A 17,183-nucleotide genomic window follows, 5' to 3' on the forward strand; every position below is an offset into this window, starting at 1 on the left:
CTTTAAAATCAGCAATACTAATCTTGTGAAAAATGTGTTCTCTAAGATTTCATGAGGTGTAGTGGAAGTTAATTGGGAGAAATAAATTACACTAATTCCATGAGTGACTTTCAGTCCAATATTCACTAAATTTTAAAAGCAGATGTTCCTTATAAGGTCTTATAACTGCTAGAGCAATTTAAATACAAGATCTGTGTATTTATAGAGTTATCAAGTCATTTCCATTGCTCCATTCCATTGAGTATTTGCCTCAGGCATGCTTTTATTGGATTCATACCCAAGCTAAAGTGTACAGTGAAAGAAAAGTCTGCATTGCTTTCACAGTGTGCAGTTTGTGTGTGTAGGCGTATGTCTTTTCTTACATATCCTTAGATAGAATGTAACCAAGGAGGAAGGTTTTACGTCATTGTCTACAGGGAAGCTTGCATATTTATATTTAGTTATCATTTAAATAAGGGGTTTTCCAACATGCCACTCACCCTGTGTTTGTGTAATGTCCATTATTTTCTCATTTTCCATTATTTTCTCATACTGTACATTCTCTCACAATACTTACAAGTACAAAAAAGTATATTTAACACCTGTCAACATCAGTACCATGATACTCCCACGGTAAGGAACACATATCAAGTATTTTAGAATGTTTTATGGTAGATTATGATAGATTTTATGATATATATATTAAGAATGCTTAATATATTAAGTATATTTGTTCATGTCATAAATGTGACATGATACAATATTATTTAGTTTTTAAAAATCCTCAAACCAACAGGGTTATGCTTAACTATGTCTAATTATGTAATGTTGGTATTACATTTTACTAAATATTTCTTTAGAAACAAAAGTTGTAAGTACAACAACCAGTTATTTCTAAACTTCAAAAAAATCTAATTAGTTAGACTTGCTTTAAAAAAACATGCAAACCGATTGCCTTAAAAAAAACAAGTGAAATAGGAATAGTATGATGTACTGACAAATGCTTAGTTAGTATAGTTCACTTAAACTAGAGTTCTAGTAACTAAAAAAGAACTGAGAATACTTGATAATTTACTTCAAACACAATGTAATTGTTACCATTGTTGTGTTTTGCATGCTGAATGTTCAAGGCTGTGTGTGACTCACATGGTCAATTGCAAGATATTGTCACAAATATAGAGGGATTATATCAACCCAATTAAAATTTCACAAGGTGTTTATGACCTAAGTGTTAGCAACAACATTTTAAAAGATCATTATTTGACATGAAATATAGTTATGTATAGTATATAGTGATAGTGATATAGTATATCACTCAAATTACTGTGATTTCTTGTTGGATCGCTTTATCAATGGGAAGAGAATTACAATAATATAAATGAAGTTCCAAGTGCCCAATCAAATGGAACACTGATCACCATAATGGTTCATTTTAGGAAAATCAACATCAATTTATGAAGTCAGCTTATGTGATGTTCTCTCAAAATTTTCAGTTGTATTGACAATTGAACATTTAAGATGACTTTAGGAACATCAGTGAATGCAAACAGAGAAAAATAACTGCAGAAGTGGAGGAAATGAGTGAAAAATCTTAAGAATTGCCCTGCCTCAGAAACCTTTTTTTTTTTTTTTTTTTTTTATAAAATAGTACTCAATTAGTTACAAATCAGTTAATCTTACCTTGGGTTTTCTGAGTAAAAAAAGACATAGTATGTGAATATTACAGATTACTAGATTTTAACAATTAAGACATTGAGTAAAGTTAACTAAAAAGTGCTAGTTAGAATCACTGCTTCTTTTTACATGGACCCCACCATATGTACCCACACTACATATTCACTCACAAACACATATTTTCAGACAGTAGGCTGGGAAAGTGTAATATTAGCTTATCTTGCGTAGGAAGCAGAACCCACCCAGAATCGGTCCCTCGAGAGACTCAGCAGGCAGAGCTAGTGACAGCCGTTCCGCTCTGACTGACCAATAGTGATATATAGTAATGATAACAATAATGAGCCCGGATTACATTCATTTACTGCTGTCTGTTTACTAATAGATTAACTAATGAAGGACATTCTTCACCATCTCCATAGACATTTAACATTGTCTATGTCTATTGCTGTATATCTATCTATCTATCTATCTATCTATCTATCTATCTATCTATCTATCTATCTATCTATCTATCTATCTATCTATCTATCTATCTATCTATCTATCTATCTATCTATCTATCTATCTAATCATTATGTTGCAGTTTCTTATTCAGTTTTGTTTTATATACTTTATCAAAGCCAGTTTCACTTGCATTAGGCACTTGATGAGTCTTAATTTTGGTCCCTGTCTACAAGTCTTCTCTTCGCATTTGTACAAATGGGGAACTGTTCTTAAGAGTAGTGGTGTGGTAAATTTATCCTGATTGTGTAGTTCCTCTTTTTCTGTTCTCCTCTGTGTACTTCCTCATATATAGATGGAACTAGTGACTTCTGGGAAATTCAATGTGGGCAGCAGTCTCTGTAAATCTGAGATGGCAAAGCATGTCAGCTACAGTCGTTGGTTGTTTGCTATATTCAGAAAATGGTCTGTTTAATAGGACTTCCTCCATGTTGTCTAGGAGATTCATAGATTTGTTTGTTTATGACTATTTTTTCTGCATCTTGCCCTGCCGAAGCACTGGATGAGACCAAGACTCCATGTTCAAGACTGACTGAATAAATAAAAAGTCCCACTAATGTCATTTAAAAAGACCCGTTTGTTTGAAAAACTATTTTTGCACTTGTGTTTTTCTCAATTTTAAGGATTAACTGGCACATATTGATTAAGAATGGACACTGTAGCAAACAGAGATTATTTCTTGTTTCCGCATGTCCAATTAAGTCTAATTAGCTATACTGTAATTGGAGATGTAGTGCATTGCTAAGTGTATTTTGCATGTCTTGGCTTCTTTGTCAGACTATATTTCATTCTCTCTTACAGTCATTGTCCATAATTACTATAAAGTGAATCTTAACCTAATTGTTCCCCATAAATGTCCAGGTTTGTCTTTGGACCATCAGTCTATGTCAGGTGCTTCCCGTGTTAGACTGTCTGAGAGAGAGGAAGAATGCCTGACCTGTTACCTCATGGCCTGTGATGCTGGCCTTTTATATCTGCAAGAGCTTGACAAGGTCTGTGTGTGCGAAGTCTGTGGGTTCACACAGAATGTGTTTTTCTCTCACTTTGTGTCTCACTGCATTTTAAATATCTCAGTTTGCGTGATTCAAATAAAAAAAGACATTCAACTTTTACAAGCACTGACTTTTTCCTTACTGGGGTTGGGGTGTCTCGCATTTCTAAATGCAAGAACATGTTCTGTGTGTACGCAGATTCAGAACCTTAGAATATAAGACCTTTTATATATAGAAAATAATGTTTTTGCATTTTGTGTTTATTTGTAAGCTAACATTACATCTCACAGCGTATGTGTCCTCTTCACCAGACTGTTTGCACGCCAAGTTCCAAAACAGCTAAAAGCGGTTCATCATCCCTTCATTTTGATTTGGACCCAGGCTTCTTCCTGCAGGCGGCTCTTCAGAGCGCATACCTGTCGCTGCTGAGGAAAGGGTGAGCTTGCATGTTACTGATCTCAGACTCTTTACCCACAATTCTCTGCATTTTATATCAAGCACTCATGTTGCTATGTACACACAGTATTCACAGCACGGCTTCACTTAATCCATTAATGAATTCCACTTGAATATATGACGGGGACTGTGTAAACACACCGTTGGTATTCTTGTGTCAGCATGACCTTTGTGTGGTGTGGATGTGCCAGTAATGTCCAGCAGGTGTCAGTGTTTTAACACAGGTGATTTGTCAGTCACTCTGAAATTTGTTTGAAATGGCATCCTAGCATACTACAACTATAAAAATATTAGGGCTGTCAAGTTAAATTAACAGATCATAAAATTGACATTAACAAATATGAAATGTCATAATTTTTTCATTTCAGGAAAGAAAACAAAATAAGTTGTGTTAGTTTGTGTGTACGATATGAAACGTGTGCACCTATAGCCTATAATAAAAATATATGTGCAGAATAACCTATAAAGACAGTGGACAGAGGTAGATTTCTACATAGTGCTCTTTACTCATCTCAGGTGCACTTCTCTCTTCACAACAATTCAGTGCTCTAACACAGAAATCAATTATTGTAAATGCAGTTATAAATACAGTATATATTTCTCAAACTGCATCAAAACACTTTGGAGATGCAAATAGTTAAATCAATTAAAATCCACACTAATTAAGTATAATATAAACCATTACCCACATTTTTGGACTTTAGTCTTTTATGTAACAGTGTTTTTGTGGTGAATCATTGTAATAATGTCAATTTTAACTATATGAATGATGATGCTAAATAATATATATTATATTATGAATGTTAAGGAACACATTTCAGTTTTGGTGCTGTTGCTTAAAGTCCCCCTGTGGTGAAAATCATGTTTTTAATGTTGTTTATATGTCTATGGTGTTTTTAATATGCTTTAAGACAAACCATGTGCAAATTCATCAGTCAACACCATTGCTGAGTATTTTCTCCTTAAAACTTCAGTGAACCAAAGCCAGTCTCAAAAATGGTTTTGAAATCGCTGGTGTTTCTGACATCACAAACTACCTTGTAACCAATCACGTCAACGTGTGATCGTCAACGAGTGGAGGCGGGGATTATTTGCATATTCATAGAACCACGTATACTAAATGAGGCAAGGGTGTGGAGTTACATTCAAGCTATTTTAAAGCATGAAGAAATTTCTTTTCAAGGAAAAAACATTTAAATATGTAATTTTGGTGATTAAAGATGAGTGGATAAAATTATTGACTACAAGGGGACTTTAAGTACTTGAGCCTGTGAAGGTTGAGAAACACAGCTGTTTCCTATAATGCAATGCGCATGACTTGACCATCCATTTATTAATCGACAAATGAACCTGTTGTAACATCACCTGTGAATATTTTCCTGTGATGGCAATGCTGAATTGCCAGCATCATTATTCCAGTCTTCAGTGTCACAGGATCCTTCAGAAATGATTCTAATATGCAAATATATGTGTGTTTGAACACTTTTTTGTTAGGTGCGATTAATCACAATAATCGATTTGACAGCACTAATATATATATATATATATATACACATCTGTCTTTCTAATGTATAATTAACACAGTCAAATGTAGTTATGAAATAATGTCCATCCTTTTGTTACATTAGCCTTCTTTCATCATCTTATCAATCATGTTGTCCTCCCACAATCACTTCTGTCTGTGTGTGTTAGTCACTTGGCTCAGGGTACACACCAGCTGCGGCGGGTCATAAGGGCCGTGGAGAGTCGGGGGTCGCAGAGTTTTCGTAAGGTGAGATCTGAGTAAATGAGATGTTTGCTGCTCACTTACACACAGCAGGTGTCAGTGGTTGTTTTGTGTTGTTTAGACAGTAGCGCGCAAGCTTGCAGAAGTGTTGCTGGGTTCAGTGTGTGAGGATGCGTACTGGGATCCACTGTCTCCTCCACCACCCGGCTGGCTGAAGAAAGAAGGAGTCACACACCCCAAAGATGCCATCTACCCCTCGTCCAGACCACCACAGCGCTACAACACTGAGGGGTCAGACTCTCTTTCCTTTCACATTCTCTATCTGATATTCTACTCACTTTTTCATGTAGGAAAAATTATTTAAAGCATAATCACAATCAAAGCATAATCAGAAAATAAAAGCAGAACAAAATAAAATTAGATAAGTTAAGTTTGATGACAAACTTTAATGTTGGCTTGACAAAGCCCTGTCTGAAATTTAAAAGTAAATTTTAAAAGCTTGAAGTGTGAAGGTTTACTTAGAGAAGTCGAAAACAGTCAGACAGACCAATAAAAACTCATTTAGACCATATTAGACTTTTTATTAGACATACTTCCAATGATATACTACTTCATATAATCTACTCTGCTAAGACTGCTAAGAAACCACATGAAATGCATTAAAAAAACACCAAGTACACACACTGTAAAGTTTAAGGAGTGACAACCACATTTAAATATTGGATTGAATCCTTTAATTTTTCATTCAGTGAATGTACGGAACACAACTTACCAAGTTTACCACTTTTCCAGAAAGGTTGTATATTGTGGCCTCTGCTGGGAGTTGCTGGCCTCTTCTTGGGTTTTGTTAACATGCTTTATCTTACTTTAGTATAAAAAAAATATTATACATGTTAGTATAGCCTATGTTTTAACACATTGTAAGCATGTTTCCAGAATGTTTAAGCAAATTGCTAGCATGTTTTAGCATGTTTCTTACATGTTTTAGCATGTTGCTTGCATGGTTTAACACATTTTCGAGCATTTTGAACGTTTTCATGTTGCTGACATGTTGCTAAGATGTTTCTAGCATGTTTTAGCTTATTGCAAACATGATTTAGGATTTGAGAGCGTGTGTGTTTCTAGCCTGTTTAACATATTGCTAACATGATTTAGTATTATGCTAGCATGTTTTAACTAGTATGTTTGTTGCATTTCAGCACATTGTTACCCTGTCCAATAAGCAAGTTTCTAGGCTTTGCTAGTGAGATAGATAGATAGATAGATAGATAGATAGATAGATAGATAGATAGATAGATAGATAGATAGATAGATAGATAGATAGATAGATAGATAGATAGATAGATAGATAGATAGATAGATAGATAGATTAATGTATGGTATGAACTTTGTGGATGCAGCTTAAAATTCTCTACAAGAGATTTTGTATTAAAGTTTTGATCCCCTCAATGAAAGTCTATAGGACTAACCAGAATAATAAGTGTTAATTTTTAGCAGTTGTACAGTATCTCACTGCTATCATTAAATTGTATTGTGTACATCAGCCATTTGGCAATTTTGATCGATCACTAGAGTCAGGGAGCAATGAACAAGGAGACGAGCCGATGACAGTGCTGGGGTTTGTTTGCCTGCTTTAAAATTCAGGACACGGCGGAATGCTGTGTTGTGAATAAAACATACTGTAACTGTACCTGTGAGTCTGCAGACTCCAGGCAGAGAAAGGAAAAATACAAGAGAGATGAAAAGAGATGGAGAGACTTTTGAGAATATGTCTGAAGAACAGAAATTAAAACAGATAAAAGGAATATTCCAGTTTATTATTCCTGGTACAGCTCAGTAACATGCTATGATGGGATTCCAGATGCTGGAGGAAAGTAGGATGAAGGGATGAGATGGAAAAAAAAGGGATGAGTGAAAACTGGCTGTAAAGAAAGAGGAAATTGTTCAGAATACCAATTAAACATTTTAAAAAAAGGTACAGCTACGAGGATGGCAGTAAGTCCAGAGAGCTCAGTTACAGACTGACATATGTAACTAGAGACCGACACGCACACATTTGTGACGTGTTTTTTCTTTTTCCCGTTGCCACCATGTAGAGCTTTCTGTCCACAGGACGTGGTTGAAGAGGCGGTGCTGGTGCTCCTCATCACAGAGTCAATGGTGAGACAGTCTTTCTCACATTCATCCTTTCTTCCTTATCATGCTGTGCTGTGACGTCTCTTCTCCTTAGCTGCATCTTAAGAACTATTGCATGAATACTGTATAGCATAAAGGAATAGTTCACTGAAAAATCTGAATATATTAATAATATATTTTAATCTTAATAATTTACTTATCGAATCACCCTCATATTGTTTCAAAACCATAAGCTGTTATTTTTTTTAGGTAGATCACAAAAGGAGGAATTTTTAAGAATGCTCCTCTTTTCCATACATAGTTTAGTGTGACCTCTAAATTGTCCTCAATAGGCGAATTAAGTTGGTTGCTCCTGAATATACTTTATTTGGCAGGCAAACAGTTTTTGTGTAGCACTTTCACAATGCTTATTGATTCAAAGCAGCTTTACAGAAAATGCTTGTTGCAGTGTTACAATATAGTAAGTATTCTGTTATCAGCCATAGATGAGTGTATCAAAGTAATATCCATAAGGCAGTAATAAACAGTTATAATATAGTGCATTGTGTGGTTAGTTAACTTCATGTATTCAGTTAAGCTAACACAACAAACATGCTAAACAGTAATTACAACTTGTACTCGGAATTATTACAATATAAGGATCATTTTATAATATGAGGATAATATTGAAAAGTTCTTAATGTCGATCCAAAGTTGCGATCCATAGCATTTTAGGCAAAAGATGATGTGTATTTGGAATTATTTCATCAGATATAATTCTAGTACAAATTTATGAGAAGCATAATGTGAATGCTTGGCTAAAGAGATGCGTGTTTTATCTTATTTAAACAGAGAGAGTGTCTGAGCCCCGAACTTTATCAGAAAGGAAGGCTATTTTATAATGTAGGAGCCAAGTGCGAAACAGTTACATGCTTCACTTTTTTTTTTTAAAGAAATTATTGCTTTTATTCACCCACTGGTCATAAATGATAGTAAAGACATTTACAGTATAATATACAGTATATAAAGAATCCTGAATTGTTTTTTTACGGTTTGCAAAAAATAGGAAGCTGTTTTCAACATTGATATTAATAAGAAATAGTTATTGGGCATTAAATCAGCATATTAGAATGATTTCTGAAATGATCATGTGACACTGAAGACTGAGTAATGATGCTGATAATTCAGCTTTGCATCACAGGAATAAATGACCTTTTAGAATATTTTTTTATTTTTTATTTAAATGGTAATAATATTTCATTTTAGAGTTTTTACTGTGTTTTTGATCAAATAAATGCAACCTTGGTAAGCATTAGACATTAATTAAAACATTTTTTTACTGACCCCTCCCAACTTTTGAATGGTAGTGTATGTTTCCTAGCAGATATCAAGAAAATGTTGAGATATGTAGGATTCATTTATGTCATTCCACATTAGTTGGTCTGTAACACTTTAGTATGGGGAACACATACAGTATTCACTAGTAACTATGACTTTTGCTTCAACAAACTCCTAATTTTCTGCTTATTAATAGTTAATTAAGGTCATTTTGTAGCGTTTAAGTTTAGGTATTGGGTTGAATTAAGTGATGTAGAATAAGGTCATGCAGAATAAGGCATTAATATGTGCTTTATAAGTACTAATAAACAGGCAATATCCTAGAAATATGCATGCTAATAAGCTAATAATACTATTTGGTTTCTGACTGTGGTAAAACTTTGCAATTTCAATCATAGAAAATGTGGTTATACTTTATATCGATTCTACTAATTATAAGAAACTTTGCAACTACATGTCAACTAACTCTCCTTAGAGTATTAGTTTACTGTAGTAAACTGTTAGGTTAGGATTAGGTGTTTGTAGAATAAGTTGACATAGTTGCAAATTTACTTATAGTCAGTAGAATATCTTTTGAAGGAGCATCAAATTAAAGTGTTAGCAGAAATTAAGCAGACACTCTGGTAATACTCTAATGACTGGTAGTTGACATGTAGTTGCAAAGTTACTTATAGTCAGTTGAATGACTATTGGAGGAGCATCAAAATAAAGTGTTATGAAATATTAAGCAGACAGTCTACTAATACTCTAATAAGAGTTCATTCACATGTAATAGCAATGTTACTTATAGTTAGTAGAATGTCTAAGGTTTTTCATTTGTTTGTCAGAAACTTTTATCTAAAGCAGTTAAATAAATGTTATATTCGAAATACTACATTTTATATTTATAACCTTTTATATTCCACGGGCAAAATAACACCACACAAGCCTTGAGGGTGAGTAAATATTGACAGATAATTTTTTTTGGTGAACTATCCTTTTGACATGTGCTTCCAAACCCTAAAGGCATTTTGTGTTTGTCCGTATTTGACACCCAATTCGGTTCTTGAACACTTCACTAATGAGCTGATGAGTTGAATCAGACGTGTCAGATAAGAGAATCATCTAAATTGTGCTGTGCTGGAGGTGCTAGAGGTTCTCCTGGACTAGGATCTAGAGACGCAGCTTCAACAAAACCCCTGAGTCTCTCTCTGTTGTCCGCTATAGGCCAGTGGCGAGGCAGTGATCAGCCGCACCCCGGAGCACCGGGAGGCGAGGGAGAGCAGCATGCAGGACGCCTCCTCCGTCTATGACCTGCTGAGCATCGGCATGGCCAGGAGGGGGCAGTACTCCATGCTTTCCGAGGTAAGATGTGTCAGCACAGATCCGTATCGACCCCATGCTTTGCAAACAGGAGCAAGGAAGTGACCCGTATTTTATGTAGTGGCTTCTTTCACCTTCTTTGTCGCAGGTCGCTTCTTCCAATCTTTCAATCTCTCTCTCAATCTCTCCTAGCTGTATGGGTGATTTGTTTCCCCTTCTTCCTCCGTCCTGTCCTTTCAGTAGTTGAGCCATTGCGTGATGGTGAGCGTTTACTCAGAGGCGTTCTCAGGTGAATCTGAATCTAAGCTCAGTGTTTTCAGTAGGTTCATTTCAACTGAATCCATGTCATTTCACTGATAACCCACATTACAATGCCATTACTTGGCATTATCAACAGATGCCTGCATGTAGAATTGTTAATCCCTTCTCATCAATTTTATCCCCACTTTCTCATGCATGTGCCTTGATGTGATGTGTACAGGATACACACAATCCCCTATCGGTGCTGAAAACAGCAAGATCCTTCCTAGAAATGCTGAGTTATGCTGAGCAATGTCAACCACATTAGGGTCATGTCAAATCAACCAAAATTCAGAAACTTCCCCGGCTCAAATTTTTTATTTTGTTCATATTTTTCTGAAGAACGAGAAACATAAATAGTGATGAAAGTCAAAATATTAAATGTGAAGTCAAGTCACCTTTATTTATGTAGCGCTTTTTACAATACAGATTGTTTCAAAGCAGCTTTACAGAGATAACAGGAAAATAATGCAACGAAGTTTGTTTCCTAATTTACATTCATTTACATTAAATGTAATTATTGTATATTGACTGAGTAATCCACTATTTTTTTAGAGGGGGTGACAATGACAATTTCGATAAAATCGGTTAACTTTTGCAATCTTTGTTGCATTTTATGCCAACAGTGACAGTTCAAAAATGGGAAAAGCACTACTTGTGTTTTTTTGCCTGTAACTCAAAGAAGTATTAAATATATCTTAATATCCTTTTAAATTCTGGTTCTTAACAAACTTTTCTTTTGGTATCTTAATTTTAAAGATCTTAATGTGGTTCCATAAAGTTAATTGGTCAATTGCACACATTTTTAGTGGTCGAAAACCACTTTTCTTTTAAAGAGGAATATCTTAACAACAAATAATGTTGAAACTAGAAATGTATCTCACATATTTTCTATCAAGACAATTGTATAGAATGTTCCTGTCTGAATGCCATAAAGTTTGTGTGCCTGTAACTCTAAAACTGTTAAAGATATATTAATATCCTTCTAGATTATAACTCTTAACATACTTTTCTTTTGGAATCTTCATTTTTAAGGCCCTTTATGGTTCAATCTCAGAGATATTGGGATCTAAATGCACCCATTGTTTACCCATTTGTAATGGCCCAAAACCAAAATGTGGTTCACTTTTCACACAGCTAATACTTATTGCATTCAAAGATGAAAGTCTGAAGAATAAATCATGTTTAAACTAGAAATGTATCTTGTTTCCCTGCACACCTGCCAAAAATACACTGAAATGGCCAAGTTGAGGCACATTAACTTGCTCTCAAAAGTGTATTTATAAGATTCTATATTTTAACCAGGTTAATGGATATTTGTATGAAGGGATTTTGTTAATTTTAACAGCTTCTGAAGCTACCAAGAGTTCAAATATGCAGCATCATTCGTAACTACACGTTACCGCATTGACATCTCTATATCTATGTGATTTAACCATATAGGGCTTTAAAAATGAAGATTCTAAAAGAAAAGTTTATTAAGAGTTAGATTCTAGAAGGATATTAAGATGTCTTTAATACTTTTAGAGTTACATGTACACAGAATTTGGAAAAATTATATTTATGGCACTCAGACAGGTATGTTCTATGCCATTGTGTTGATAGAAAAAAAACGAGATACATTTCTAGTTTCAACATTATTTGTTGTTATTACATGGCTTGGTTGAATTCTAATGTAGAATGCGGTCTGTTATTTCTTGATAACAGACCGCTGCTAAATATAACACACCGTTGCCATGAAAAACGGAGCGTTGCTATGGACGCAGGATTCTAACCGTAGAGACGGAACGGACTATTATCTTTAGCGAAAGCAATACAATCATTTTTAAATCAGTAAACTCCTTTTTAAATCAATATTTTGTGTCATATTATTGATTTATTTGGTAGGTAGCCATGTAATAAGCGGGATAATGTAGAGCGAGGCGGTTGTTATAGCGAATACAACCCTTTCAGGCTGATTCAAGACCCCTCCGCTTCGTGTCGGTGTCCTGATCAGCCTGTCGGGGTTGTATTCGCTATAACAACCGCCTCGCTCTACATTATCCCTTACTTAAGATATTCCTCTTTAAAAGAAAAAAAAGTATCAGCTGCATGCAAAGTAACCCACATTTGGTTTTCAACCACTAAAAATGTGTGTAATTGACCATTTACTTCATGGAAACGCATTAAGGTCTCCATATCTCTGAGATTGAACCATAAAGGGCCTTTAAAATGAAGATTCCAAAAGAAAAGTATGTTAAGAGTTATAATCTAGAAGGATATTAATATATCTTTAACAGTTTTAGAGTTACAGGCACACAAACTTTATGGTACTCAGACAGGAACATTCTATACAATTGTGTTGATAGAAAATACATGAGATACATTTCTAGTTTCAACATTATTTTTTTGTTAATATATTCCTCTTAAAAAGAAAAGTGGTTTTCGACCACTAAAAATGTGTGTAATTGACCAATTAACTTTATGGAACCACATTAAGATCTCCATATCTCTGGGAATGAACCATAGAGGGCTTTAAAATTAAAGTCCAACTGAAATCAAAATGGACCCTATTTACTTTGTTAGCGCATATTACTAGTCTTGTGGTGAACAATTAATCCGTGCAAGTTAAAACACGGAAAAAAATGTTTTGGCTTCGTAATCTTTAATCAAAATCTGAAAATGCCCCTCCTCTCTGCATTGGAGGACCTTCCCTGATGACGTATGCTTGACGGCTTGGGTTGAGAAACGCTTAACCACTCCCCTCAAATCGTTAGTCTGTAATGAGCGAGAGATGGAGAGGAGGAGCACTAGAGTAAAACCCTGCCCTCTGTTCAATATTCCTTTTCACTGGGAAATACGTCACAGCACTGGAGAAAAGTCGTTTGCAACTTCCGGTTCACAGGGACTTTAAGATGCCAAAAGAAAAGTCTGTTATGAACCAGAATCTAAAGGGATATTAAGATAGATTTAATGGACTTACAGGAATGCAAACTTGGGGCAAAAGCACAAGAAGTGCCTTTTCTCATTTTTAACTGTCACCGCTGGCATAAAATGCAACAAAGATTTCTAAATTCCTACCAATCTCTGTGTAAAAAATAAAATAATGATGTAATTTTACCCACCCTGTAATTTGACTCAAAGTCTCAGGTAAAAATTGTCAATTTGACCCCCTCTACAAAATAGTGGATTACTCAGCATTTAATATTTTGGCTTCTTCTTCATTTATTTATTTCTTTCACCAGAAAAAAAAAAAAAAAAATCTAAATCAAAGATTTTAGCTGGTTGAGTTGACACAAAATGGCCCATTATCATTTAGCTCTATTTCTTCTCTAGTGTTTCTTGGAAGGCTGATTCTCTGATTCAAAGTAATTTTTTTCTGAATGTGTTGTGTGATTGTTTGCCATCAGTGTTTGGAGCGGGCCATGAAGTTCTCCTATAATGAGTTTCATCTTTGGTACCAACTTGGCTTGTCTTTGATGGCAAGTGGGAAGGTGAGATTCATGTCCTGTTGTCATCATCAATGTTCTATTCATTTATTATTCATTTGTTGCTAAATTAACTAAATAAATGAGTTCTAGTAACTGAAAAAAACAAAATACATAAGGTTTTGTACAAATTAAATGTTTTTAAATTAGTTTGTATGAATGTTCCTTAGTGCAATTCTTGAGAATTGCTTAAGAAATTCTTAAGAAAATGACATGCGTTGGTGTTATTTGACTGAAGGTCGAGTATTGCTGAAGACTCGCTGAATGAAAAAACACCTCAAAGCCAGTGTTTTTGAGCTGCCTGCAGATTCATCGTGTGTGTTGCACAACCCCAGCGTGACACAAATGCAATCGCTTCTGGCCAACTGTCATATGCATGTTTTAGAGAGGGCCGAGTTTATGACATAAACATAAGCATGTTTTGAAGCGTGATGTAAGCGGGTGAAGTTTGCGTGAGAAGTGACACAGAACCACAGATGACAATACTTCTCATGTGAGCTTTACAACATTCTTAAGCCAAGCTTCATGACATGCTTACAGGATGTTTACCTTAAGTATAAACTTGACCCTCTCATGAATATGCATTCAACAGGTGGCCAGAAGTGATGCTTTGAATAAAAGAATTATTAGTATGTTTCTTATAACCACCATCGTTTGCTTCAGAAGACCTTCAGAAGATTCATTTTTCTAGAAATCTTTGTGTTCACCTGCAGAAAGAAAGTCTAATACTGTATCCGGGTTGGAATGAGGGTGGGTAAATAATGAGAGAATTTTCATTTTTGGTTGAACTATCTAGACTCTCTGAGTCTGAATTGCCATAAGTGCACAATGTGAAACAACACAGTGCTAGAAAGTTATTTTAGTTAGTTATACTTGTTTAGCAACTGACAACAAATCGTCAACTGCCTCAACTTTCAGCTGCAGTGTTCAGTGACGGTAATTCCCACTCTGCATTTTCCTTTTAGTGTTTTGTCGTAGATTTATATTAAGTTTCAGAAGTCTCAAACGCATAACCGTTGTGCACTCCACTTGTCCAATCAATGTTACTAACCTTATGCAAATAAGAGCGTTACAGATGTAGGCCTACAGTGCGATAAACTGAAATGACCCTAGGTTTATCTTACATGTCTGCATATATAAATGAATGAAACCTGTATTATTAATGATACTGTACAGAATGAGGGTGCAGTGTCAGTCCTCAAAGAGTGTGTGACAATGAGACCACAGGACCCCATCCCACCTCTGCTTGCAGCAAAAGTGTGCATCAACCAGCTACACTGGGTGAGAAAAACATTTACATTTAATCATTTAGACAACGCTTTTATACAAAGCAACTTATAAATGAAGAGAGCAATAGAAGCAGTCAAATCAACAATAGGGCAACATACAATATGCAAATGTCGTGACCAAACTCAGCTAGACCAGCGCAGCACACATAGCATAGATTTTTTTTATATAATAGATGTAGAATAGTAAGTGTTCGTACTACTGAGTCAAATGTTGGTGAAAGAGATGCGTCTTTAGGAGATTCTTGAAGATTGCTAAAGACTCAGCAGCTCGAGTTGAGATAGGCAGGTCATTCCACCAGCTTGGGACAGTCAAGGTAAAGGTCCGTGAAAGGAATTTTGTTTTAGGATGGTGCCACAAGGCGCCGTTCACTTGCAGAACGCTAGTTTCTGGAGGGCATGTAGGTCTGAAGTAATGAGTTAAGATATAGGGGTGCAGAGCCAGTGGTTGTGCTGTAGGCAAACATTAGTGCCTTGAATTTAATGCGAGCGAAACACACCAAGCACATGTGAACAATATGCATATTCATCCTTCAAAAAAATATATACATCCTTATATACAAAAAATGTCACACAGTTTTATAGAGCAATTCAATTCAGTTAAAGTTCCAAGAGTTTCAGTCTCTAAACATACACTACCGAAAAAAAAAAAAAAAAAACCATTTTATTCAGCAAGTACACATTAAATTGATCAAAAGTGAATACTGCACTATTAATCAGTGAATCTTGGGGGAAATTTGTATCATGGTTTACACAAAACACTGAAGACTGGAGGAATTATGCTGTGTTTTTTTCTGTAGTTTTGATCAAATAAATGCAGCCTGAGTGAGCATAAGAGACTTATTTCAAGAACATAAAAAAAATCGTACAAATGCCAAACATTTTGAATCATAGTGTACTTTCCAGCAAAATAATTAAATATGATGAAGACTGTATGAAATAAGCAATGTGCATTTCAGGTAAATTCATTCATTTTGGCGTCTATAAGTCCTTAACTCCATAAATCCTAATACCTAAATCCTATATAATCCTAATATATTTATATAAATACTAGCTATTCTTATAATATTCAGTGTACAGTATCGCTCAGTCTTAGTTGGGGTCCAGATTCAATCACTAATAAATGACCTCTGTGTTACAACATTAGTAACATTGCCACACTAATAAGACACAATGCAATGTACAGACACTATCAATCAAATACACACTACAGCCCTGTTGAGATTAGGGCACATCTGGTAGAAGCGTAGTGCTGAATACAGACCGCATGGCATAAGAGGCTTACAGAACAATAGGGCCGTATAGCCACAGACACGTAATGCATAGGCTTTAATGTCAGATAGCACGCCATCCCAGTCACACTCCAGAGCAGCCCTTTATCATCCCTGCATCAAAACAGGGAATGTGAGGACTTCTCCTCAGGCAGTTGTCCTTGCTGATTCATGTCAGCATGTCAAGCTTTTAAATTAATGAATATCATACGACATTCAGTCAGCTTATTATGCTCATATGAATGATATATAATGTGAATGCATGATTACATGTAGGGATTTGTCACAATTTGGCATCAAATTTGGGCAGTTGACATGACCTAAAAAGTTTTTCCTTTTCTTTTCTACACTACGCTATACAGATAAAAATAAATTAATAAATAAGATTTTTTTTTTTATGGTTTTAAAAGACGTTTCTTTTGCTCACCAAGGCTCAATAAAAATCACAAGAGTAAATTAAGAAATGTTATGACAATTTAAAGTAACTGTGTACTGTTTTATTATATTTTAAAATGTAATTTATTCCTATTATGGCAAAGCTGAATTTTCTGAATTGACACATGATCCTTCAGAAATCGTAATATGTTGATTTCGTGCTCAGTTATTATTTGTACTCAATTATTAAAAATGGTTCTTCTTATTATAACCCCCCCCCTGCTTTTGCTTCTAAATATTGTGAATATTGTGGAATCTTTGATAAATAGAAAGTTCAATGAACAGCATTTATTTGAAATAGAAATCATTTTAAACCTTAAACGATTTAATGTCATATTTAA

General features: G+C 35.0%; 1 protein-coding gene across 1 annotated transcript in view; it reads left to right on the plus strand.

Moving 5' to 3' along the window:
• The window catches only part of ttc7a (tetratricopeptide repeat domain 7A), a 62,984-nt gene that overhangs the window by 19,238 nt on the left and 26,563 nt on the right, over positions 1-17,183 (plus strand). The window contains exons 5-12 of the mRNA XM_084392280.1: positions 3,016-3,146; positions 3,458-3,582; positions 5,295-5,373; positions 5,450-5,619; positions 7,425-7,488; positions 9,988-10,125; positions 13,773-13,856; positions 15,027-15,131. Of these exons, the coding sequence (XP_084248406.1) occupies positions 3,016-3,146; positions 3,458-3,582; positions 5,295-5,373; positions 5,450-5,619; positions 7,425-7,488; positions 9,988-10,125; positions 13,773-13,856; positions 15,027-15,131 (896 nt within the window). The remainder of the gene's footprint in view (positions 1-3,015; positions 3,147-3,457; positions 3,583-5,294; positions 5,374-5,449; positions 5,620-7,424; positions 7,489-9,987; positions 10,126-13,772; positions 13,857-15,026; positions 15,132-17,183) is intronic.

Source organism: Rutilus rutilus (genome assembly GCF_951802725.1).
Source record: "Rutilus rutilus genome assembly, chromosome: 20".
NCBI classification, from domain to species: domain Eukaryota; kingdom Metazoa; phylum Chordata; class Actinopteri; order Cypriniformes; family Leuciscidae; genus Rutilus; species Rutilus rutilus.